The sequence below is a fragment of the Ambystoma mexicanum genome, chromosome 9, assembly GCF_040938575.1.
Source record: "Ambystoma mexicanum isolate Mex_15411 chromosome 9, UKY_AmexF1_1, whole genome shotgun sequence".
NCBI lineage: Eukaryota > Metazoa > Chordata > Amphibia > Caudata > Ambystomatidae > Ambystoma > Ambystoma mexicanum.
This window is the reverse complement of record NC_090931.1, coordinates 737,710,013-737,735,183: the sequence shown is the minus strand read 5'-3', so window position 1 is coordinate 737,735,183 and position 25,171 is coordinate 737,710,013. Positions and strand designations below refer to the sequence as shown.

Below are 25,171 nucleotides of genomic sequence, written 5' to 3'. Positions count from 1 at the left end.
GAAGAGGTGTTGCTTGTGGCGCCCATTTGGTCTTGCATGCAAAGATTTCCACCATTGTGTCTCCTGGCAGTAGATTCCTTGTTGGTGTTTCCAGTGGATCCATCCCCGCCTCTCAGACCACCTTTGTTCCAGGACACGTGGAAGCGACTGCATCTAGCAGCATAGAGTTTGAGCAGCAAGGGCTCCAGCGCTTTGGGATGTCCCATACGGCAACAGCAGTCGAATCCGTCCGCTTACACTTCACTGGATGTCCTTCACTGCGTGGTGCTTGCCAAAAAAGGTTTCGATCCTGTCTTGGTGGACCAGTGGATAATTTTGGATTTCCTGGAAGAAGGTTTTAACCTGGGCTTTGTGCAAGCAATGGTGACTTCGCAATGGGCAGCTGTTAGGGCTTTTTGTCGCCCACTGACTGACCTGGGTTCTGTGCAGCCTTATGTAAACAGGCTACTCAAGAGCTTCGGACTGAAAAAAAAGGAGAACTCCAAAGGGACTTACCTCTGGTGCTTCGTTAGCTGCATAGGCCGCTTTCAAACCCCTGCTGACATTATTTTGCAACCCTTCCACTCCAGAAGAAGAATCCTTACTTACACTGAATGTGAAGCGAGACATTTCTATTTACGTCAACAAACTTATTAATGTGACCGTCATGGAGGCTTATACCCAAACTGGGACGTCACTGCCCGTGGAAGTCCAGGGCAGATTCACGTGAGGGGTTGCGAGTCATGGGATGATGCCCAAGGAGTCGCCATGGAAGATATTTGCAACGAAGCTACATTGACAAACCCATCCACATTTGTGGCCCATTATAGTCTCCAATTGGGTCTACAGCCTTTGGGACCGCAGTCCTGGCCTTGGGACATTGAGGTCCTGGTGTTGGTTTCTACTGATCATTAAAGTGTGTTTGTAGTTAAACTCTCTGGCTGGGCCTGGTTCTTCTCTCCCAGATACGGCTGCAAACACCTTCATTTAGTAAGGATTGTGGTGAGAGGGGGCATGGGGATAATGTTCTATTGCATATGGTAATATTCATTTCTCCTAATTCCCTAAATCACCACAGTCATACAGTTGCCCCCCCCCATTACCGCCCCACACTGATGTTCTCAGCTTTGCTGCAGGAGTCCGACTGAGGGCAGGTAGGGAGGGGCTTATATACAAAGCATTAAAAATAGAGAAGGGAGACGTTGACGATAAGGCTGTTCAGGAGCAGAGCCCTCATTTAGTAAGGATTGTGGTGATTCAGGGAATTAGGAGTAATAAATATTACCATACGTAACAGAACATTCAGGATTACTGGTCACATGTTTGTGACATCACTACAGTGGATCCACCCCCATTGACATACTGTGTGACTTCAAAAACAATGCTATACAATGTAGCACAGAAATTTGTACAAATTGGTACCGTGAATCCCTGCGGTAGTCTCAGAGCAGAACCACAACTCAATCTCGACACTCCAGAATATTGACCCTCACCTATACAAACGAAAGACCCAATTGTATTATAGGTGTACTTGGACACAATGCAACTTTATATTTATAAAAGCATTCGGCTCGAAAGTCCTGCATGCTTGAACACTTTCAAGTGAACATAGCCTAGTAATTCTGTAAATGATTCTTATTAAACAAAGCCATGGCAAAAACCATGCATTAGTACCAACCCTAATGTTCGAGTACCATATAGAGATACCACTTTACTTTGCAGATTAATGCAATATAACACAACAGCTTATCTCTACATGTGGGTTCTAAAGAACATACACATCATTACCTTTCACCGTGAAACAATTTCATGCTATTCAAATAGCATGACGCCTGGAAAAGCACATACAAAGTGTGAGTGTTTTCTAAGCTAAGTCAATTCATGAGACTGATCATCAAGTTTTCAATTTATGCCACAGGTGATAATTTTTACTTTTGTATTTACAAAGTGAACTATCTCCTACTGCCCTTACCTGCCAGAGTCAGAGTAGCTGGATCTGTTGAGTGCAGAAGCTTCACTAAGATAGTAACACCTCTTGCGGTCAGAGTAACTTGATCCACATCTGCTATAACTCTAGCTAGTACAACGATCTGAAATAAGGGACCACATCACAAATGCCTTTTGGTTAGTATGAAGAAAATAGTAAATGAGACAAATTCTGTCAATGATTAGTGTGCCCAGTCAGAATAAAAGCCAAGCAATACCTTTGTATTTATTTAGGTGTTTTAGCTAGTGCCAACTTACTGAATGTATGCTGTTTCAGAGCACAATGAAACATCGTTAACCATTAGAAATTTAGAAAATGATGACAACATTCAGAAAAAAGATTGCTGCTGCAGAGAAAACATTGTAAGCTAATGGTTTAAGTGCTATGATGTTTTCTAAAATTTCCCTCAAAGTGTCTTGTATGTGGCAGGTACATAACCGGCATATATAAATATATATGCAAGTATATATTATAGTGTGACCTCCGCCGCACTATAGTTAAGGTGATTGCCTAGATCCATAGGAAATCCAAAAATTCTATTGCTAATAACTTTTGACTTGCATGACGGATTTCGCTGATATTTTCCAAACAAAAGGTTTGTCCCGGGCCCCCAGATTGGACATTTTCCAAAAGATTTCAGAAAAAATAAAAGGTTATTTAAGCAATCAACATACTTTATTTCGCCAACTTGTGCCATAAAAGCAAGACATATAAAAGCACAAAAATGCAATACATCAATTGCAACTCCAAAGGGAAACCATAAAAACATACAAACTCATAAATACTAGCTGATAAAGTGTTGGTACTACAATGTCATAAAATAATTAGAATAGCATAGAATCTCCATTAAAATTATGACCCGCATTACACAACATAATCCATTCATATCACTTTTACAAAAATAAAACTGAGCACATTTAAAAAAGAGACAAAAGTGCAGTGAGCTAACTAACCCCTTATTTCAACAAGTTGTTTCTTCTCTTACAAGCAGAGTAGAGGTATTTAGAAACAAAATGGACTATGTTGAGATTGTGGGTGGATTTACGCATGGGTAGTGTCTGCTGAAGACTACGAAACATTGAGGAAATTAAAAAGAGGTATTAAAAATCTATTCTTCTGATCCCTATACCCATCACATAAAAATATAAAATGAATTATTGAGTCATCACCCACTCCACAAACAGGACAAAGTCTACTGCCTAAAGCCTTCCTGGTGCACCTAAATCTTCCCACACTCAAGGTGTTCACTCTGAACTTTAAATAAAGTGCACATGCAAAAGTAGGGCAAACTGTATCCAAACACTCTTCATAGCCAAATTCTAATTCATGCATTAGATACTGTGGTCCCAGAGATAACAATACACAAGCAGCCTCCATCCTGGTGTGTACTAGATTAATAGCTGCATGTTTAACAATAGACTTTGACTCAGTGCAGATTGTATGAGGATTGTCCCAGTATAAGCTGATTCCTAACCCTTAATGTGCAAGAGCCAGGGAAGAGAGCGTCCCCCCTTCAAAGACATGACATTCATTAAAGCTTCCCTGCAATTTGTTAGGCCTGGTGAACTTCACAACCGAAGCCAATACATCTCAGGTCTGAGCCCTATCTCTTCAGTGACTGGCTGAATATCGGGTTTCCATATGTAACAAGGTGTCCAGTCAATTGGTCGACAGCAAACTGGTCGACTGCAATTTGGTCGACACCATTTGGTCGAATGCCAAATGGTCGAATTTTTTTTTTTTTATATATATGTGTTTTGTGGGTTTTCATGTGGGGAAAAAAAATAAAAAAGAAAAAAAAGGGGGTTGGGGGGGACCCCCCCCCCAAAAAAAGGGTAAAAAAAAAAAAAAAAAAAATTCGACCATTTGGCATTCGACCAAATGGTGTCGACCAGTTGTCCTGTCGACCAAATGTTTTCGACCAATTGACTGGGAACCATGTAACAAAGGATTTGGAGGAACTGGACCACCAGGGGGCGCAGAGGAAATGACCGCCTAAGCCGTCTTCTCCCCCCCCCCCCCCCAAGAGATCAATGGCGGTGTAGTGGGCATATTTTGAATGCACTGAAGGGAAAATAACGAGGCCGAGGAGAAGAGAGGCTCGATGGGACAGTGTCGCGGGCACACCATATGGAAAAGCCTGCAGCCGGCAACGTCAAGGTGGACAAACTACAGAGGCAAGTGACAGGCCCGGAGTGTTGTGAAACCTAAGAGGGTAGTATGAGCAGGCAACTCCTGACACACTCCCTGTAGGGGCCATCGGAAAGACTCAGAAGTTGGCTTGGAGCCAGGAAATACAGGACAAGGGAGAAACAGCCGGAGCCTGCAGCAGAAGGCATCCCGCTAAGCACAGCCCCCACCCCCACCCCGCTGGGGTGCTACCCTCTGAATTGACCTGTTTCCTGCTGCTGTTTCACGATTCAGCATGGGAGTGAACACCCAGAGGAAGCCTACCTAAGGAGTGAGAGAGGAAGAGCTTGGTCCGTCCTGGGAGAAGCCATAGCTGCACACAGTACCAGAGGGCAGCAGTGATGGCAGGTGGGCTGGCTGAAATGAAAGGCATAGAGTAGGTCAAGGCCTTGGAAGGTGCAGGGGCAGAAGCGCCCTGAACAGATGAAGCAGGTCCCACTGTCAAGACACTGGCCTACTGCTGATTTAATGTGCACACCCAACGTTAAAAGAGATTCAGAACCATACCAATCAGATGTTAAGGCCTGTGCCCAGCCATCACCCTTGGTGGGGGAGCCCTTCATAGGGAGGCACACCAAAGCACTGATTGGGGGCAGACAACAACATGGGGAAGCTGAAATAATACAGCGTACATCGACAAACAAGAAGGGTACACAACTACAGCGAAAAGAAGACGAACCCAAGGGCAGCAACCCGGCACAGGGCCTTTGACGTAGAGGATGTCGAAAGGGGGAGCAAAACCTAAGGCAAGAGCAGGAGACATTAAATCACGCCTGGGCATGCAGGACAAAGAGAAGGAAAAGGGAAAATAACAGAATGCCAAAGAGACACAGGCGAAGATCCCACTGCCACCTCCCTGGATGGCTAGCACAAGCTCCCCACCCTCATTTACTAAAGAGGACATTATAGATATGCTTTCCACACTAAAACAGGACCTCACCATGGAAATAAGGGCTACCAAGAAAGCAATGGTTAAAAGGGTAGCAGAGCTGAATTCGCACATGGTGGGACTGGAATCAAGAGTGAATAAAGTAGAAAATAAGTTGTGTGAACAGGGCCATGACCAAGCGGAACACAGTAAAAGGGTGTTGGACATAGAGGAACAGCTGGAGATGATATGGAAGAAGCAAGAGGACCTTGAACATAGATCACGTAGAAATAATATCAGGATAAGAGGAGTACTGCGGAATATGTGCACGATATGTTTCGGAAGCTCCTGGATCGCCCGGACTCGACTGCAATAAAACTGAATAGGACACACTGGGTCTATAGATCGAAGCAACTGCGCCGAAACCTCCTGCCCAATGTGCTGTCCAGAATCCTTTACTTTCAGCACAAAAAACAAATGATGGCAGCAGCCCGGAAGAAAGAGCCGGTGCAGTTCCGAGGAGCACACATTACACTATTTCAAGACCTAGCGCCAAACACCCTAGCCAACAGACGAAAGATACATGTGGTAACGGGATGGCTATAGTCGCACAAGATTAGATACTGATGGGGGTTCCCCTGCAAACTCATATTTGAATTCCAGAACCAAAAATATGCGATTGGGTCGGAAGAGGAAGTAGCGGATCTAATGAGCGAGACTCCAGGTAACTCAGACGACCCAGGAAAAACGAGACCCCGTGCAAAGCCGGCCTGGAACAGCAGAAGCAACATGAGGAAATCTAGAAGGAGGCAAATCTCAGGGACAATATCGGCTGGAGAAGGAGAATGACAATGGCAGGAACGCACCTATCTGGCGAACTGAAGAGCAGACTAACTCACCTTGGAACATTTATGCCCATCAGTCCCACAGCTGAAACGTGAGGGCACCTTGATCTCTGAAGAAGGGTAACATGATGCACACACGCTACTACAGAGGATACACATCATTAGGGGTCAGGGGGAGGGTTTGCCATGAAAGAATGGCACCCAAACGAATGTCATTACGAATGACAAAAAGTTGGTCTTTTGTGCTTCAAGTTAATAGTCTCAATATAGCGACATTAGACATTTTGGGGTTTTATTTTTTATTTTTTTTCTGTTCTTTGTTCCTATCTTTCATTATTGGTCGCACGCAATCACGGCTGCTCAACCAACATGGCTTGACTTTGCCTGCCCGAGAAGTCCTTTCTGGTTCCCAACACCCTGGGGGCGGAGGCTTTGGCTTAAAATGACCCATGATGGCGGCCCCTAAAATAACATGTCTGACAGTAAATGTGCCAGGGCTAAACTCACCGATAAAACGGAAAGCCGTACTACAAAGGCTCTGCGCCTTAGAGGTGGATCTAGCATTCTTGGAAGAGACCCACATAATCAAGGAAGATGAAAAGAGACTCATAACTAAAGTGTACCCTCAAGCATACTTTGTGACAAGTGCCGTCAAAATGCAGGGAGTAACCACAGAGGAGGGAGTGGAAATACTGGGAATAGATACCGACCAAATGCGTCAAGAGCCACTGGACACAGGAATAGAAATTCCGAAGAGGAAAGCCTGGGAGTGGTCGACGCAGGAATCAAAGAAAAAGGCAAGGAATAAAAGGGGACTGTCGGGCCCGAGACTCATGTCGAAAGATCCGCAGGCGGTATCGGAGCACCAGCCCGGAAGCGCACCCTGACAAATGTCAATGTCTCAAACATACAGTAAGAGAGCCCAGGGAGGGGTCATTAGGACAAAGTAGATGAGCAGCGCGGGAGTGGGCAGGGGGAGGATTGGACCACCACATAGATCAAGGCAGACCTGCTAGGGGGGACACTGGGGGAGAATGGTTCGCAACACCCAAGGAGGAGGTTCGGGGGGGGCTACAGGCCGATGGAACCAATCCAGTGTGGAGGGTTGGAGGGGGTAAGCCAAGGGTGGGGAGGTTGGGAGGGGATCCAGGTCAGGGAGGAGGAAAGGCACCGCAAACAAAGGAGGTCAAACAAACACAAGAAATCAATGGCAAAAGACAGGCTCCTAAAAATAATATCCCTAAATGTCAAAGCGCTCAATTCCCCAATAAAAAGGAAAACATTGGAGATGTTTTTAGCAAGGGAGAGTCCGGATATTATAGCCCTAAAGGAAACACATACAAAAGAAGGACATGCAGAGAACAAGAATAAAAGGATACAGCCGTATACAACAGACAAACAATCTGGGAAAGAAAGGGGGCGCTCTTGTAGCCCTAAAAAACTAGAAACTGGAAATACTGGGTACTCAAAGACACAATAGGCAGATTCATAGCAATAATTCTCCAAAGAGGGGGGGGGGACAATAACGTTAGCGTCAATATATGCACCGAACACTGGGCAAGATCACTTCATACAAACAGCAATGCAAAAACTAGAGGGGTTCGCCAGGGGGAATATAATTCTTGTGGGCGACTTCAACTTAGCGTGAGACCCGGCAAGGGAAAAAAGAAGTGGCAGGGTAGTGATCTCACACACTAGACCATCGAAGAAGCTGAGGGGGAAGATGGAAGCCTTGTCACTTGTGTACGCATGGAGGGAAATGAAAGGGGGCTCTAGAGGATACACATTTTATTCCCACGTTCATAGAACGGCGTCAAGAATAGATTACGTGTGGATTTCACGCCCCCTGTTGGGTAAAGTGAAGGAAGTGGAGGTGGGAGTCATCACCTTCACAGATCACGCTCCAATAACACTCGAACATATGCGACCGAACCAAGTAGCGGGGCTGTGGAGGTGGAGGTACCAAGCATACATATTCAAGGATGATTTCTTGAGGAGGGAGCTGAGGGAAGCAATAGAACAATACTTTCAGGAGAACGAATCCCAGGAGGTGGACCCGTCTATAGTCTGGGACGCCTTTAAAGCCACCATTAGAGGGAAAATAATCGCAAAAAAGGCAAGAAGGGACAGAGATGTGAGGAAAGTAGAGCAAGACCTGGAGAAAAGGCTGATAATAATCGTGCGGGAAATGGCTATCAAACCCTCGGGTGAGGTCAGGAAAGAATATAGGGCGGTCAAGGGACAACTGGAAACGCTGCAATCCAGCAGAGCTGAGAGGGCACTCTTACACCTCAAGCAGAAATATTACATCAAGGCCAATAGAGCCGATAGACTCCTGGGTAGAATGCTTAGGAAGGAGGAAAAAGAATGTACCATCCTGAAAATTAAGACAGCAGGGGGGGAAGAAAGTTTGGAGCTCCAAACAATTAAGAGGGAATTTCAGAAGTATTATGGGGGAGTGTACCAGACAGGCGGCCTGGACGAGAAAGCCCAGGAAGAGTACCTAGTCAAATGCGATCTACCAGGAATATCGACCCTAGAGAGGGATGAATTAGAGAGAGACTTAACCCGAGAGGAGGTCAACAAGGCAATAGCGGCTCTCCACTGAACAAAGCCACGGGTCCCGATGGCTTTAAGTCTGATTTTTATAAGTTGTACGGAGACATCTTGGCGACACGGTTGGCAGCTCTGTTCAATAACTTTGGGTGCAGGGGTGGGATAACATGATCGTTGCAGGAGGCAGAGGTAGTGCTGCTGCCCAAAGCAGGGAAGGATCTCAGAGCATGTGGTTCATACAGACCAATTGCCCTAATTAACCTAGACGTGAAAATGTACACCAAGATCTTAGCGACTAGAATAGAACCTCTCCTCCCGGGGCTAGTGAACACTGATCAATCCTATTTCATACGGGGAAGGCAAACTCACGATAACACCAGGAGAATAGCCCTCATCATATAAAAAATTAACAAGACATGCACCGTGGCCATAGTGGTCATGCTAAGACACGGAAAAAGGATTTGACAGGGTGGAGTGGAGGTTCCTCTTCTGTACGATGCATAAAATAGGGTTCAGAGAGGCGTTTATGTCCAAAATAGAAGCAAACTACAAAAACCTGTTGCTACACCTTCTAATTAACGGGGAACTCTCGGACCCAGTGGCAGTGTCAAGGGCACAAAGCAAGGTTGCCCCCTCTCACTGTTACTATATGCCCTTCACTTGGAACCGCTCCTCAGCACGATTAGATCCACACAAGATATCGAAGGGGGACCATTTAGCGGGAAGCTCCACAAAATAGCAGCATTCGCAGACAACATGCTGCTCAACCTTACAAAACCACAGGGGTCCCTAGAAGTAGATAAAACTATGGCAGAGTTTGGCCGCGTTGCGGGCCTGAAAATAAGCAAGAACAGATCGGAGGTGCTGATTATACAAATATCACCGGAACAGGAGAGGAAGTGGAAAGCCAGCTCAGCGTACTTGTAGGCACCAGGAAAAATACGATACTTAGGGATAAATATAACAAAATTGGCCACCTAAGTGGCTATTTGGCTGGGAAGTGTGGAAGTGTGCTGCTGCTGCTGCCATTGTTTACTTTGCCTGAATTCTGCTTGGCTCGCCCTTGGCGAGAGGAATCCTTCTGTGCCGCCGTAACGTGGACTGTTGCTTACCAATACCGCTTGATCCCGCCCCACGTCCAACCCCCATGGCCCGCCCCCAGCTTCACTTCCTATATCCATCGAGTGCGCGCGCATCCGAAGTGGGCACCTAAGTGGCTGTTTGGCTGGGAAGTGTGCTGCTGCTGCTGCCATTGTTTATTTTGCCTCAATTCTGCTCGGCTCGCCGTCGGCGAGAGGAATCCTTCTGTGCCGCCGTAACGCGGACTGTTGCTTACCAAATAATTGGGACTTTTGATTTGATGCAAAGACTCTTTTTTGTGACTATTCTGTGAACCGCGTTTATACCGCGGTTCACTGTGCTTGTGAAGCCTTGCTTGGAAAGTACTCATTGGAGTCTTTCTGTCACTCTCTTTTTCTTTCTCTGCTGTAGTACTGCTTGATCCTGCCCCCGTACAGGACCCACAACCCACCACCAGCTCCACTTCCTATATCCATCGAGTGCGCGCGCATCCGAAGTGGGCACCTAAGTGGCTGTTTGGCTGGGAAGTGTGGAAGTGTGCTGCTGCTGCTGCCATTGTTTACTTTGCCTGAATTCTGCTTGGCTCGCTGTCGGCGAGAGGAATCCTTCTGTGCCGCCGTAACGTGGACTGTTGCTTACCAAGTAATTGGCACTTTTGATTTGATGCAAAGACTCTTTTTTGTGACTATACTGTGAACCGCGGTTATACCGCAGTTCACTGTGCTTGTGAAGCCTTGCTTGGAAAGTACACATTGGAGCCTTTCTGTCTCTCTCTTTTTCTTTCTCTGCTGTAGTACCGCTTGATCCCGCCCCCCATCCAGCCCCCATGGCCCGCCCCCAGCTCCACTTCCTATATCCATTGAGAGCACGCGCATCCGAAGTGGGCACCTAACTGGCTGTTTGTGTGGGTCGGGGAGCGGGGGAAGCGGGCCACTAACTCAGCAACTGTTTTTGGGGTAAGGAATTTATTGTATCCCTTTGTATTTTTATTATTTGACTGAACAAAGTAAGCTTTCAGGGTATTATGGCAACTGTGTTGCGCAATAGAAAGATATGTGCAGTAAAAACTCCTGGGACAATATTGACCCGGGGAAATACCCTGGAAAATAATCAGACCCCTCAATGTGCCGGCCTACAGATAAAATCCTCTACGGATACACACCAACCGATTGAAACCATTCATATGGGGTACGGGCACGAAGCGCAAAAACTCGTTTGTTGGTTAACACTATTCAAGAGGAGAATTTAATGGGGGTGAATGTGGAGGAGGATGAAAGGGCAAAATAGGATGTTATTAAACAGGAGGTGGAATTTTCCTACATGCACTCGCAAATACACACAAAAATGGCCGCTGATTCTATGGAGGAAGAGGATATATCCTTTGTGCCTGCGGGTTTGTCCTTTGACTCTCAAATCCCAATTCAATCAAACTTCTTGAATGTAAGAGAGTCATTAAATCAAAAACCAATTGAGGAGATAGAAAACAGGCCAGAGGAGATAAACCTCGATGTATCTATGATGGGGCAAGCTGTGAGGATGGAATTGAGGAAGTGGGCTAGGCTCTCTAGGGGCCCTTCTACACCTGTAAATGCGACTAGAAATGGAATTGAGCATGTGCATCTATTTAATACACTCCAACATTTGAGGTCAGCAACACCATATAGAGTCTTCTCAGTAAACACAAAATGTCCTCTACCATCTGCCTCAATATTTAGAAACACACAAGAGGGCTGGGGTATGGAACACAATAATGCAACGGAGGTGCAGGGGGGAGCTCATATCATTGGAGACTCCACCAAAGCCTGCATTACCTACTCATTTCAACAATCCCCCAATCTCAGGGCTCTCCCTTACAAGCTCCTCGATTAATGACAGTAATGCCAAATTTGAGGAATCACTTCCAGTGATTTCTAAAATACTTAACCTTTTAGATAAAGGTCATGAGCTCACCTATTAGGAGATGAGAGATGTGAAAAGGATTGCTTTGGATACTCAACTAAAACTTACCAAAGTGGAAGGTTTCCTTATGGGTAAAGATGATAACAAGGTACCCCCAAAGAAGATAGATGTCACACTAATTCCAAAAACAACAAACTCACAAGGATCCCAAAACCCGGCTAGTGGAATGGAAGTTATGAGTTTTGCAAGTGTGATACCCCTGGGGATTGCGATGAATCAGTCGAAGGATAAAAATGGGAGAAACGCCCAAAAATCTGATTTAGAGGGGGAGAAAAGGATCATGGAGGCCCTTAAAGAGTTATCAATGAAAATTTCCACATTAGAAAAAGGTATGCAAGAGCTGATAGGGAACTCCTCTCCCACAATGCTTTTGAGACCGACAATGGCAGCTCAGGAAGTGGACACCACCCCCTCCATTACCCCAGACAGTCCTTCTGCCCTAATTCAAATAATGAACTCTTCTGGCGGTTTAGGGGCCAGAGAAGATTCAGCAAAAAAGCAAGAGGAGGAGGGAAGTCCTAGTGGAAATGGTTTCTTTCTTTCAAGGAAACAGAAACGACTGGCCCTAAAGGCAAAAAAAAGGCTGATGAAAAAGGGACTGACAACCTCTAAGTCAGAAATTTCAAAGAGAGAACCCAAGGCGATCTTGAATGAAGTTGCACTATCAGACCTAGTACAACTTAATGAGGAAAGTAGGATGGCCTTGCAACTAAACAGCGCTGATAATTTGAAATCTATCCCGAGAATAATTCAGGGAAATAATAAAAACAAAAAAAACCTGAAAAAAATTAAAAATACAAACATGAAACAGAGGGAAGAGACTACATCAAAGACACATGATAAGACAGAAGGAATTGATAGTGAGAAATAGAGGGGGAAAATAAGGAGACAAAACAGTTACAACTCTCTAACTTCTATACGATTTTAGAGAAGTCGACATCCCACCAGATATTACCCCAGGACATCGCCAACCCTATGGCTGAATAGACTGGGCTTCTCCTCCCTACCTTCAGCCCAATCTTCCGCACCCATACCAACAGGGACCCAAAAGGCCCTGGGGGAGGATGTAATGGAGGCGAAAATGAAATCTAACTCTGGGAAGCCCCAGTCTGGTGGAGCTATGAACGAGGGCTCAATACCACACTTGAAGGGAGATCAACTACCCCTGACCGGGATTGAAGGGGAACTTGTGAGTCTCCCTGATACCATAAAAAGGATCATGATGGACCTCCTCCCCGACCTGGCACATCTGGGGAAAAAGGATACGATGGGAGAGGACCATGAGAAAAAGGGATATCCAGTTTGGGCTACTAATGAAAGGCCCACTTCCTCTTTAATTAGGGGCGAAGGCACAGAAAAAGTGCAGTTACATCATGATCAGTGGCCACAGAGGGAGGAATATGAAAGGGATCCTACACAATTGTCTGACGAGCAAGGAAAGTCCCACTCCAAAGTTTCACAGGAAACGAGGAATACATTACAATATGAACCGACAAAGCCCCTGCATGTAAGGGATAGTGATTTAAGGAACACATTGTGGCGAAATGTATCTTTCCCGGAATAGCCATGTATCCTTCTCTACAATCTGTGTGACATTGGAGGACCACCCTCCTTGAATAGATCTTGTGTCCTGTCATTATTTAACGAGATTCCCCGAGGCTGATTGCATCTGCTGATATCTGTCTAGTGGACTTCATTCATCCCGCACACCTTGATCATGTCCGTATTGTTCCCAACTCAAAAAAGATATTTCACGTGATTATACAGGAGACAGAACAATTTATTAGAATAGGTTACAATATCCTGATTTTCAGTAATGGCTGGGAGACTGGTAATGCCCAGGGGACGGACAAAGGAAACTTTAACAAATCCAGGGAGGAAGCAGACACATGCAAGGATAATACTCTGGCTCGTAAGGGAGAGGAGGGTCAGGACTGGACTTGGCTTGCACAAACGCTCAGAGAGACAATATCTGAAGTCCAAAAAATGAAACAAAAGCTTTAGTCCTACTAAAAGAAAACATCACTGGAAATTGCTCTCATGGAATTCTAGGGGCCACTCGAATTTGGTGAACTCGGGGGCACTCTGCGCAAAACTAAAATCATTTGACTTTTTCTGTATACAGGAAACGTGGCTCACCACCCCTATACAACTTGATGGCTTTATGTGTAAACACCTCTTAGCTAAAATGGGACTACGTGGAAGACCAGCAGGTGGTTTACTCATTGCGGCCAAAGTAGCATCTGGGACACGTGTACTGGAATCTATGGAATTAATGAATTTTGCACTTGCTGTTGTATTGGAATGTGGAAGTGTTTTACATTCTGAACTGATGCTGGTGCTAAACATTTACTGGAACTCCCAAGTACCAATGGGCAATGTTATTTTGCAACTGAACAATTGTATATCTGCCACGCTGCTCAAATACAGAGGAATGGATATTATAATTGCGGGTGATCTCAACTCAGAAATTATATATGGCCAAGGCATTGGGAAAAAGATGGGTGCCTCAGTACTTGGGTCTAAGCTGAATACGGAAATTTTGGAGGCGGGTCCCTGCGCAATTAAGCAAAAGATTAGCAATGGTGAAATTTGGAGAAAGCTGTTTGATTACTGGGGACTGAACCATATTAATGGTTTGTTTAATTCCTCTATGAACATACATGGTCGAATGGGGTCCATAAATCGCATATTGATCACATTTTCATGTCAAAATGGCTATCTGCCCTATGTTTAGAACTGAATATAAACGATACAAATATGAGCGATCACAGATTCTAGGAAATTAAAACTGCATCTTTTACGGTACAGCCTTAACAAAACATAATGCAGATGCAACCGATAATCTCATGTGGTGGAAATCGCATAATTTGGCATGAGGGAAATGTTAATAAATTCAATACCGTCTTTGTCCAAGATTACAATAGAATGCCACTGTCCTCTGGACTACAGTGTTTTTCGGTGCTGAATTTTACAGAGCACATCAAAGCCATGATTGGGAGATCCATAAAACAAAGTAAATATGGCACTATGAAACCCATTCACATACATGCATATGATCCTTTGGTAAGGCAAAAAAAAAACGTGCAAATCGCAAAATTAGATCAATTCTGAAAACTAATCTGAACAAGATGGAAAAAAAGAGACACATTTGACAAATTAAACAAACCAGGAAAAACTGGATGAAAAATCACAAGATTGCTCTGCTAAACAACAATAACATTAATATGTTAGCAGCTCTAAGGGGCTCCTCGGGGCGTGAATTTTGGGGTTTGATAAATGCACTGGAAAAGAGTCAGGTCATACTTCAATCGGTAAGTGTACAGGCTGATACTTGGGGAAAACATTTTTCAATCCTCTATAAAGGCAAAATGGCAATGACAAAGGAATTACTGCTCCTAAAAAAGGGGTCCTGGGATGTCGATTTCTCAATTGATGATGTTGAATCCCAGATTAAGAGGGCAAACATTTCAAGGGCGGCCGGCCCCAATGGGTTGACAAATAATACCCCGAAGAAGACTCCCGAATACTGAGCAAAATCGCTATTCATCCTTTTCAATTCCATCATACAGTTCAGAGTAATTCCTCAGCCCTGGAGGATATCATATGTCGTGCCCATATATAAAAAGGGGGATAGAACCTGCCCGACAAACTACCGCCCGATTTCGATTATGGATGCTGACTCAAAGATCTTTGCGGGGTTGGTATTACAGAGAATAGAGGAGTGGGCAGATTACAATAAGATCTTACCACCCCAGCAGTTTGGGTTTCGAAAGGGGATGGGAACTGAGATAGGGGGGGCTGATTATTTGTCTACTATTAGAGAAAGCATGCAAAAAAACTGCAACCCCAATATATTTAGCATCAGTCGACCTTTCGCTTGGCTTCGATAAGGTAGACAGGGTGAGACTATGGACAAAACTAGCCCGAATGGGGCTCCCATCCTATCTTCTGACAATCCTCATCAATCTTCATGAAGACTCGGCAATTCAAGTGAGACTGAATATGCCTGGTGATCTCTCTAAAACAATTCAAACTAATAATGGTCTCAGACAAGGGTGTTTGTTTGCACCAACCCTTTTCAACCTTTATACAGCTGACGCAAATGTCCCTCTCACGACCTTTTCTCTTGTTTCTCCTAAGATAGAGGGCATCAAAATATGCTGGAATGATTATGCTGATGACCTTCTTTTGGTCGATAACACTCCCGTTGGTCTACAACGAAAACTTACGGCACTGGCGTCATATGTGCAAGACAACGCACTGGTGATAAATGAAAAGAAATCTGTTGTAATATCTTTCACTACCAGGAAGAGGATTCCAAAATATAAATGGCGAATTAATGCTTGTACTCTAGCAAAAGTTAGATCTTTATGTTATCTGGGTTTCCCGGTATTTGGGAACGCTTCTATACAGTCTTACTGGAATTTCTAGTTGGAGAAAGCAGATAAACTTATTCTCCAAATGAGGAAGGTCTCAGGCAAATACGGCAAATTCTCTATCACTCCCCTGATCAGGTTCTATAATCTGAAAGTTGTGCCAAAATTATTATACGGTCTTGAAATCCTCCCTTTTGAAATATCGCGCATGGTACATAAAATGGAATCCAAAATATGGCGGAAAATCATCTTCTATCTGCCCCAGAGTGTGCCAATATCCGCAATTCGTGATGAACTAGGTCTTTTGTCATTACATATGCAAATTAAATGGAAATAAATGGCACTCTATCGAAACTTGGTAATATCAAAAAACAACTCCCTATACACCTTGTTGCGAGGTAGATTGAGAAGGGGAACTAGTGAATCAATGTGGATGCTGAAATTACAGAAAGACTGTGTAGAACTCCTCAAGACCATCAATGTATCACACAAAATGTTAATCTCCAATCCAATGGGTGTGAAAAAACGGTTGCAATGGCTGGATTGGGCCAATACCACGGACACGGTGGCCGCCTCTAAGATTTATAAACAATTGATTGCGGAGGGGAAAGAATTAGGCATGTTGGAATCCTACTTAACTAAATTCCCAGATCCTACAAGGAGAGCAATCTATTTACGTTTTCGTTTTAATGTTCTCCTTACAGGGGAAATACTCGAAATTAGATCTGGGACGAGTCAAAAAATCCCCTGCTGCTTTTGCCATTGTAAAACTACGACTGAATCACTTGAACACCTACTTCTACACTGTGGAACAATTGCCCCACAGAGACTACCTCGTTTGGGAAATTTGTCCATGACCCCTCGAGGGTATTTACTGACCTATTATGGTGGTATATGCTCCATGGTAAGTTAAACACACTGAAGCTGTGGTAAACTTTTTAGTAGGAGTGTGTGGTTTGGCAATTTTAGGAAGAACAAACTAGCATTACAGAGAACCCTCTCTGGATCGCCAATTACACTTGAAGATGTGGGTCTCTTTTCCTATGCCCGCTTTGACCGTATATTTACAGTTTTAAAATATAAAGTGCCGTAGAAGTTTTTACTTGATTTGTGTACCAAAATGTGTGGAAATTGTGCTTTTCTTCTATCCTTTTGGCACCCTGGATCCCATACAATGTTCTTATTCCAAAATGTTAAACAATGAAAAGAGATTGTATGCGGTTATAGATGGGTATATATCGAAAGCATACTGTATATTTGTTATTACGTTTCCAATGTGAGAATTGTGTATATTATTGTGTCTTATTTTAGATAGGTTATATGTGGAACGATATTGTATTATGTTTTAATTCAAAAATTTTCAAATCTATGTCAAATTTTGTAAAGGTTCCATTTGTATAAACCAAATACAAATCATTTAAAAAAAATAACGAAATTTAATGATCAGTTATTCAGAGCTAACTACCCCCCCTTGCTGGAGAACATCCAAAAGATGTTCCAGGAATGGGGCCCCTTACACATATCCTGGATGGGTAGGATAAACACCTTAAAGATGGCAATCTTACCGAAACTATTGTATGCATTCATGGCAATCCCAATTAATATTCCAACCTACTTTTTTAGGAAATTACGCCTGCACACACAGGCCTACATTTGGGAAAGGAAGAAACCAAGGATATCAGGTAAACTGATGCAGCAACTTAGGGGTAAGGGAGGAATGGGGGAACCAGACCCGCTAACATACTACCGAGCAGCACTGATAAGGGTTTTCAGAGACTGGGTGAAAGATGATAGGGAGAAAAAATGGAGGGAAATGTATAGAGCTGTGCTGGGGGCAGAGCTGGAGAAGGCATTGTGGCTTCCACGGGTAAATAGGCCCCGTAACATGTACCACAGCGACATTGTGGCTTTGGTGGGGCATACTTGGGATGAAGTTATAAAAGATTACTACTTTTCCCTCGCCTTTTTCCCCGATCTTTAATAACCCACAGTTCAGGCCAGCGTGTGACGCGCTGGAATTCGGCAAGTGGCAAGAAGGGGGATGTCGGGTGTTAAGGGATCTATACGAAGAGGAGGAGGTGAAAACCTTCCTCCAATGCGAGAACGAATTTGGAATAGGGGAAGGGGAGAGGTACCGGTACGCCCAATTGAGGCACTGGGCCCAGCACCCTAACATAAAAAAGGCAGCTGACCCCATTTGAGAAGTATGTTTCAACCAACCTAGACACCTAGTGGGGGGGCTCTACAAACTTATCAAGGAAGGGGAGGGTCCAGAGGAATGGAAGTTCATGGACAACTGGGAACAGGAGGTTGGGAGGTTGAACAGGAACTAAGTAGGGACCAACGGCAAGGGCTATGGGTACATATACCTAAACTGACAAACTCCCTGCAAATCCAAGAAATGTGGGCTAAACTAATGTACCAAGGGCCCCTCATCCCATGTAAATTAGCAAACATGTACAAAGAAGCGTCTAGGGCTTGTTGGAGGGGCTGCAGAGGAGAAGGCACATGGGGGCATATCTGGTGGCAATGTCCAATACCGAACTTTTCTGGGGAATGATCCAAAAGGCGATCAGGGACATTCTGGGATTGGAAGGGGGGACAAACACAGGACTATTTATACTGGGGCTGGACGGCAGGTTGGAGAACCTGGCGACGAAGGCACAAAGGAAGATTTATGTAATCCTAGTAATTGCAGGGGCACTGCTGGTAGCCCACAAATGGAAAAATAAAATGGCACCCACAGAACATGAATGGAGAGGAAAAATATGGACCTTGCCAGCTATGCAGAAAATAACATACTCAATAAGGGGGGGGGGACATCAGAAGTTTCTCTTGGACTGGGACTTGGTCTTGCAATTTTTAAAGGAGGGTGGCGGGAGCGTGTGGTGCCCAAGGAACATGAGGCTTCTGGGGCTGGCATAGGGGAGGACTATGAAACTTTGAAGGGCCAAAGAAATAAAAGAAACGGAAAAGAAGCTAGTGTGTCAACACAGGAGACGGAGGAATGATCAACGAGCGCAATCCATTGGGCCACCAAGCGTAGAGGGGGAGACCAGAAGGGGAGAGGTGGTGAAAAAGATTGGGAAGAAGACAGGAAAAGGAACAAACTCTGACCTGGGAGGGTGGAAGGGAAGGGGAAGGGGGAGGGGTAGGGAGTTGGGGGAACAAGTTCATTTTGGTTAATGTACTGTTTAAGAAATGCCAATAAAAACTTCTTTGAGAAAAAGAAAATTCAGGGAGTAGCCATGATGGTTCGCAAAGGTATCCTACTACAAACAACAGAAGTTCTCCGTGATACACAGGGATGATATTTGCTAATCAAAGGATATTTGGGAGACCGGAAAACCACACTGGGGATAGTATACGGCCCCAACGACAAACAAGCAGAGTTTTTGGGGGGATTCTCCGAGACATTGGCAAATTTCATGGAAGGCGAAATTAAACTAGGAGAGGACTTCAACTGTGTGGTAGATCCAACTATGGACAAAACTTTGGCTCCCACTGCTAATGACAGACATAATTACTATGTCATGACAACACTTCTGAGAGAACTCTCATTGATAGAGACTTGTCATTTCACCCATCCTGGGGAGAGGGGTTACACCTTTAACTCGGTAGTGCATGGGGGCTTCTCAAGACTAGACATGTTCCTGGTCTCTACTACTCTTATCCCTTCGGTCAGGGGAAAGGAAATCCTACCAAAAGCACTCACAGATCACTCCCACGTAGGTTAGATCTGGGTCAGGGCACCCCTCGTCAGAAACCCCGTTGCAGATTTAATGAGAACATCCTAACGGACACAGCCACTAGGGCTTCCATAGAAGAGGCCATAACCCATTACTTTGAAGGAAAGAGAACAGAGGACATGGACATGCGCACTGTATGGGATGCATGGAAGGCTGTCTTCCGGGGGTCATCATAAGGCAATCGGTGGCTTGGGGTAGAACTCAACATATACATCGGGATAGGCTGGAAGGAATAATACAAGAGAAATAAAGAAAGGCACACGCATCAAAAGGGAATAGGCACACACTGCAAGATCTCAGAATAGCTAGGCAAGCCTTAGAAACCCACATGATGGGGAAAGCAGCACAGTCCTGACCTAGGACAAAACAATATAACTATTTCAGGGGCAATAAGGCAAACTAACTACTGGCAGCAAAACTAAGGAAAGTAGCAACCCACAACTAACAGCGACTATAGGAAGAGGGAGGTCACGGGAGCAGGGAAGATGAAGGTCATGGAAGAGTTTTTTGTCAGGGCCGCCACCCCACATCAGGGAAATATTTAACCGAATTCGAGATTTTATAGAACCGGCACGACCACCCTGAATCTCGGAGGGAATGAGGGAAACACTAAGAACTCCATATCAGCTCAAGAAGTTGGATGGGTTTACTAACAGTTTTTACAAAGCTTTCGCAGGGCCCCTAATCCCGCAACTTACTACCCTATTTAACTCTCATCAAATCAGGGAAAATAACTGAATCCATGGCCATGAATCCACAACCGCTTTGCTGTTAAAACCTGGAAAATACCCGGAGTGCTGCACCTCCTACAGCCCCATAGCCCTTCTTAACACCGACGCAAGGATTTATAGTAAGGTGCTAGCTAGACTAGGTAAGGTCCTTCAACACATAAGTACCAAAGACCAAACAGAGTTCATTAAAAACAGGGGGGCACATGATAACATAAGGAGGGTAGTTGGCTTGATGACGGTGGCTCCTAAACTCCCGGCAGGTGCTAACACTTCTTTCCCTCGACACCCACTGGGTATTTGATAGCATGTCATGGAACGTTCTATGAGCAGGGCTTGGCCCCATCTTCAATAAATTAATATTGGTAAACTTCCAGATACCATCCACCGTAACCAGAGTTAGCGACATCAAGACAAGCCCAATTCCCCTGGTTAGAGGTACAAGACAGGGGTGCCCATTGTCCCGCCTGGTCTTTGCACTGGCTATGGAACCCCTTGCACAGATAATACAGAGTAGTCCACTCATAATAGGCCGACACATGAAGGCAATACATATAAAGTGGCACTGTACGTGGACAACATCATCTGCTTCCTCCAAAAACCCATGTAATCGATCCCACCCTTACTGGCTCTCTTAGACAGATTCCACATGGTCTCGGGGTTTGGCGTTAATCATCAGAAATCAGTTGGGATGGTTATTGGTTATTGGAGAAGCCTTTCCTTTTAAATGGGCGGACGAGTTTACATACCTAGGGGTGCTCATCACCAAATCATATAGGACCCTCATGGGACCGAATATCCCCAGATTATGGAAAGACACTAAAGACACTCTGAAAAGCTCGGAAATTCAAGAAATATCATGGCTGGGAAGGGTCACTGTAATTAAAATGACAATTCTGCCGAGACTCTTATTTGCATTTGAGGTGCTACCGAGTCACATTCCCGAAAGAGACCTACTGGATTTAACAAAGGCGATAGGCCAATACATTTGGAAGAAGAAACCACCTAGAATTTCACATCACATACTCTTGAGATCGAAAGGGATGGGTGGAATGGGGGTTCCGTCAATACAGCGCTACTATCAGGCGGCTCAGATCGCACCAATAAAGGAATGGGCTCTAGCAGACAAGGGAGCTAAATGGAAAATGATTGAAAAAGATTGCACACGTGCTCCTCTAAGCCATCTGCCATTCCTGATGAAAGCTGCCAGGGTCCCCTTGCTAGATTCCACCTAAGCCACTCTTGATACCTAAGACAAGGCCTGTGCACTACTGGGGGTGAAAACCAAACTGGGACCTTGTCACCAATACTACAGAATCCAGAATTCTCCCCAGGTATCATGAAGGGCACATTCGTGCAATGGGAATCGCTCAGGGACTTGTACAAGGAGGGACTCCCCCTGACATTCATAGAATGCAAAGAAAATGTCACCCTACCCGAAACAGAACGCTTTAGGTACTTCCAAATCAGACACTGGGTTTTCAACAAACGAGTAGTATGAGCGGACACACGCCACCCACCCCCATAGGAATTGAGCTCCAGATATTGGAAGGACAAAGCACCCGGAAAAAATCTAGCTGTTACCGCCTATTAGAAAAGCCCTCTACTGAAGATAAACTGGCATATATGACACGATGGGAAAAGGATATAGGGACAGAGATCTGAACAGAGTCATGGCAGAGACTATGGACCGGAATCTTAAAAGCTTGAGATGTACTGTGTTTTAGGAGTGTTCGATAAAAATATGTTATAGATGGTTCATGACCCCACAGAGATTACACACGATCTCACCTGAGTAATCAGATCGCTGATGGCATGGATGTGGTCAGCTTGGGGACTTTATACATATGTGGTAGCAGTGCCCCACAATACAGACATATTGGCAAGAAGTCAAGTTGAAGATAAAAGATATCACTGGGGCCTCACTCCTTATGTGCCCACAAATCTCATTGCTAGGGGACGTGCCTGACGATGGTATGTTCCCTGCATCAGGCCCCGGGGCACATCTTATTATAAAGCTGTTGTTAGTGGCGAAACTGAACCGAGCATGTTTTTGGAAAACTGATGAGGGGCCAATCCTATCATACTGGTGGGTTAAGATTTGGGAAATCATGGCCATGGAAAATCTCACCGCACATACACTTGGAAACATGACACCATTTTCTTGAACCTGGGCCCCTTTCTTTGAGTTTGTACAAGACAAGGAACATATGTTTTTTAGACCTCTGACTCTGAAACATTTACTGCAAAACTGAGGCAATGGACAGGGGTGGAGACACTTGGGAGAGGTGGGAATGTTTAACGAAGCATGTGAAACTGAGAGACAATTTGGGACACAGAAAAGCATTATGGGACATAGCGTGGAACCAATTTCATTTTATTATTATTAAGATGCTCAATATTATTTGTTAACCTTACTGTTTACTATTTAGTTGGAGGGATTTTAATTGGAGGAGAAAACATGAAATGAAATCCTGATGTTCTTACAGCAAATGGTATGTGGATGTTAATCTATTACATTGTTCCTTGAAATTTCAATAAAAGACATAATTGAAAGGAAAGAAAAAGCATTTGGAGAGCTTAGAGGAAGCAAGAGTAATTTATATAGAAATATATTTTCGATGGTAGCTAGAGCCTGAGCCCTTCAATACCCCGAGATGCTGGCCCCATATAATGCTGAAGATTTGGCCTGGAGTTTGTATACCTCAAAAGCTGGCAATGTGGCCCACCACCGTGCCTTTAAGCAAATCTCTTTACGGCCCCACTATTTCTTTCCAAAGTAATACTTGCTTTAGGAAGATGTGCCGTCCAGAGGCAATTCACAGTGAACCTTAAACCCAAATCATAATTTTTCACCTGTTCCAACCTACACCCATCCACACCCATGGGGCAGCTTTTAGAATGTTTGGGCCGAAAGATCATAGCCTTGGGATTTGCTTGCAATGAACTCAAGATCCAACATTTTACCTCTTGCACTAAAGCTGTCTAGGTATTCTGCTGGGCCCCACCTGGGTCATAGCCAAGAGAACGGCGTCATCTGCAAAAAAGGTTATTAAGAAAGTAAGCAAATGCTGTTTTCGGCCTAGTTCCCACAAGAAAAAGTCAATGTTTGCACGCGAAGCGCGAAAACTGCTGGATGGAATTGGACCGAATGAGAAACAACTTGAGCAGAAAGCGTTGACTCAATTTCCGGGATAGGTTTGGGGTGAATCCGACCAAGAGGAATGGGGTGCCCCCTGCTCCTAACAAATTGCTATATCTCCCAAAGGCTGAGAGGATTTTCAGAAATGAAAAAGCAGCCATTTATTTCCAAAATTGTATTCCTAATAATTTTTGACTTGCTGGATCTTTTTGGATGCAATGTTCAAAACAAAACATTTGTCAATGCCCCCCTAGTTCACCCCCCCGCCCAAAGTACAAACTTTGGGAACAATATGTTAGATAATGAAAAAGATATAAAGAAAACAAAACACTACAGTTTTCAGCCCATTAATTTTCCCATAGAGAAAAAGTGTAGTTTTTGAACAGCCGTCGTGTGAAAACCGCTGGCCAGATTTGGACCAAATAAGAAACAACTTGGGCACAAAGCGTTAACGTAATTTCCTTGACTGGTTTTGGGTAAATCCATCCAGTAGTTTTTAAAATATTCAAAAGAGTAGGAGGCGGCCCCTGCTCCTTAACACCTTTATATCAGCCTTGCTGCTTTTCAGCAAAGAGCCTGAGCAAAGCTGCTAACTTTTGACTTGCTTGATAAATTTGGATGAACTTTTGCAAACAAAACTGTTGTGAATGCCCCCCTCCCCCCACCTCCCAAACTGGACATTTTGGGAATGTTTCATTACAAAAAAAGTTATTAAGAAAACATAAAAATGCAGTTTTCAGCCTACTCCCATTCATTTTCCCACAGAGAAAAGGTGCCGTTTTTGAACAGCCGTACCGTGAAACGTTTGGCAGATTTTGACCAAATTAAAAACAATTTGACTGACTGGTTTGGGGTAAATCCATAAAGTCATTTTTAAAATATTTGTCAGAGAACGGTGTGCCCCCTGCTCCTCAAAACCTTTATATCGGTCTTGGTGCTTTGTAGCAGAGAGGCTGAGAGGCTTTTCAGATATCAACCGCAGAAGCAGCGAATGAAAGAACTCAAAACGCTATTTGGAGGCGGGAAAAGGATATAATCATGCTTTGGAATTAATTCCCCCACAACCTTAAAGAGTCTAATAACATTCTCGGCTGAGGACATGGAAGACTTTTTTTATTCTGAGCAATTTTTCCCGTTATCGTGGGAATCGGCATCCGGGCACTCTACCACAGGAATTTCTGTTATTGAAAATGATTACTGTGAAAGTATCACAGGAATAAGGAGTTAGAAAAACATTGTTTAACATCTCAGTGCCTACATCTACTGGGCAGGTAACAATGGGTGTTTGGTAACAAATTAATGGTGTAACATGGCCAGAGGCTATAGCTAGTGAGCCCAAAAGAAAGATATTGGTGCAACACGTACAGAGGCCATGGGTAGTGAGACCTCAAGAAACTATGCAATAGGTACGGACGTGGCCAGTGGGCCCAAAAGAAAACTGAGTACAACATGTAAAGTGGACATAGAAGAACTTAACGCCATGGCTAGTGGGCCGTATGGAAACTAAGAAATAGCAAAACGCTTGAAATTCAGTGAAAACCCATTTGTTAAGACAGAGTTAAGGTGACCAGATTTAGCGCAACAAAACCCCAGAAATTAGCAAGCATTTCAATCAAGTCCACCTGGGAGAAGAAAATGCATCACACAAATCAAACAGTGATATGTGGTAATGGCCAGGAGAGGACCAGGGTGGGAAACAGCAATTGAGG

General features: G+C 44.4%; 1 protein-coding gene across 2 annotated transcripts in view; it reads right to left on the bottom strand.

Annotated features, from left to right (window-relative positions):
- The window catches only part of ANKAR (ankyrin and armadillo repeat containing), a 1,891,262-nt gene that overhangs the window by 323,900 nt on the left and 1,542,191 nt on the right, over window positions 1–25,171 (bottom strand). For both annotated transcript variants that reach the window (XM_069615641.1, XM_069615642.1), the window contains exon 21: window positions 1,952–2,069. In XM_069615641.1, coding sequence (XP_069471742.1) covers window positions 1,952–2,069 — 118 coding nt within the window. The remainder of the gene's footprint in view (window positions 1–1,951; window positions 2,070–25,171) is intronic.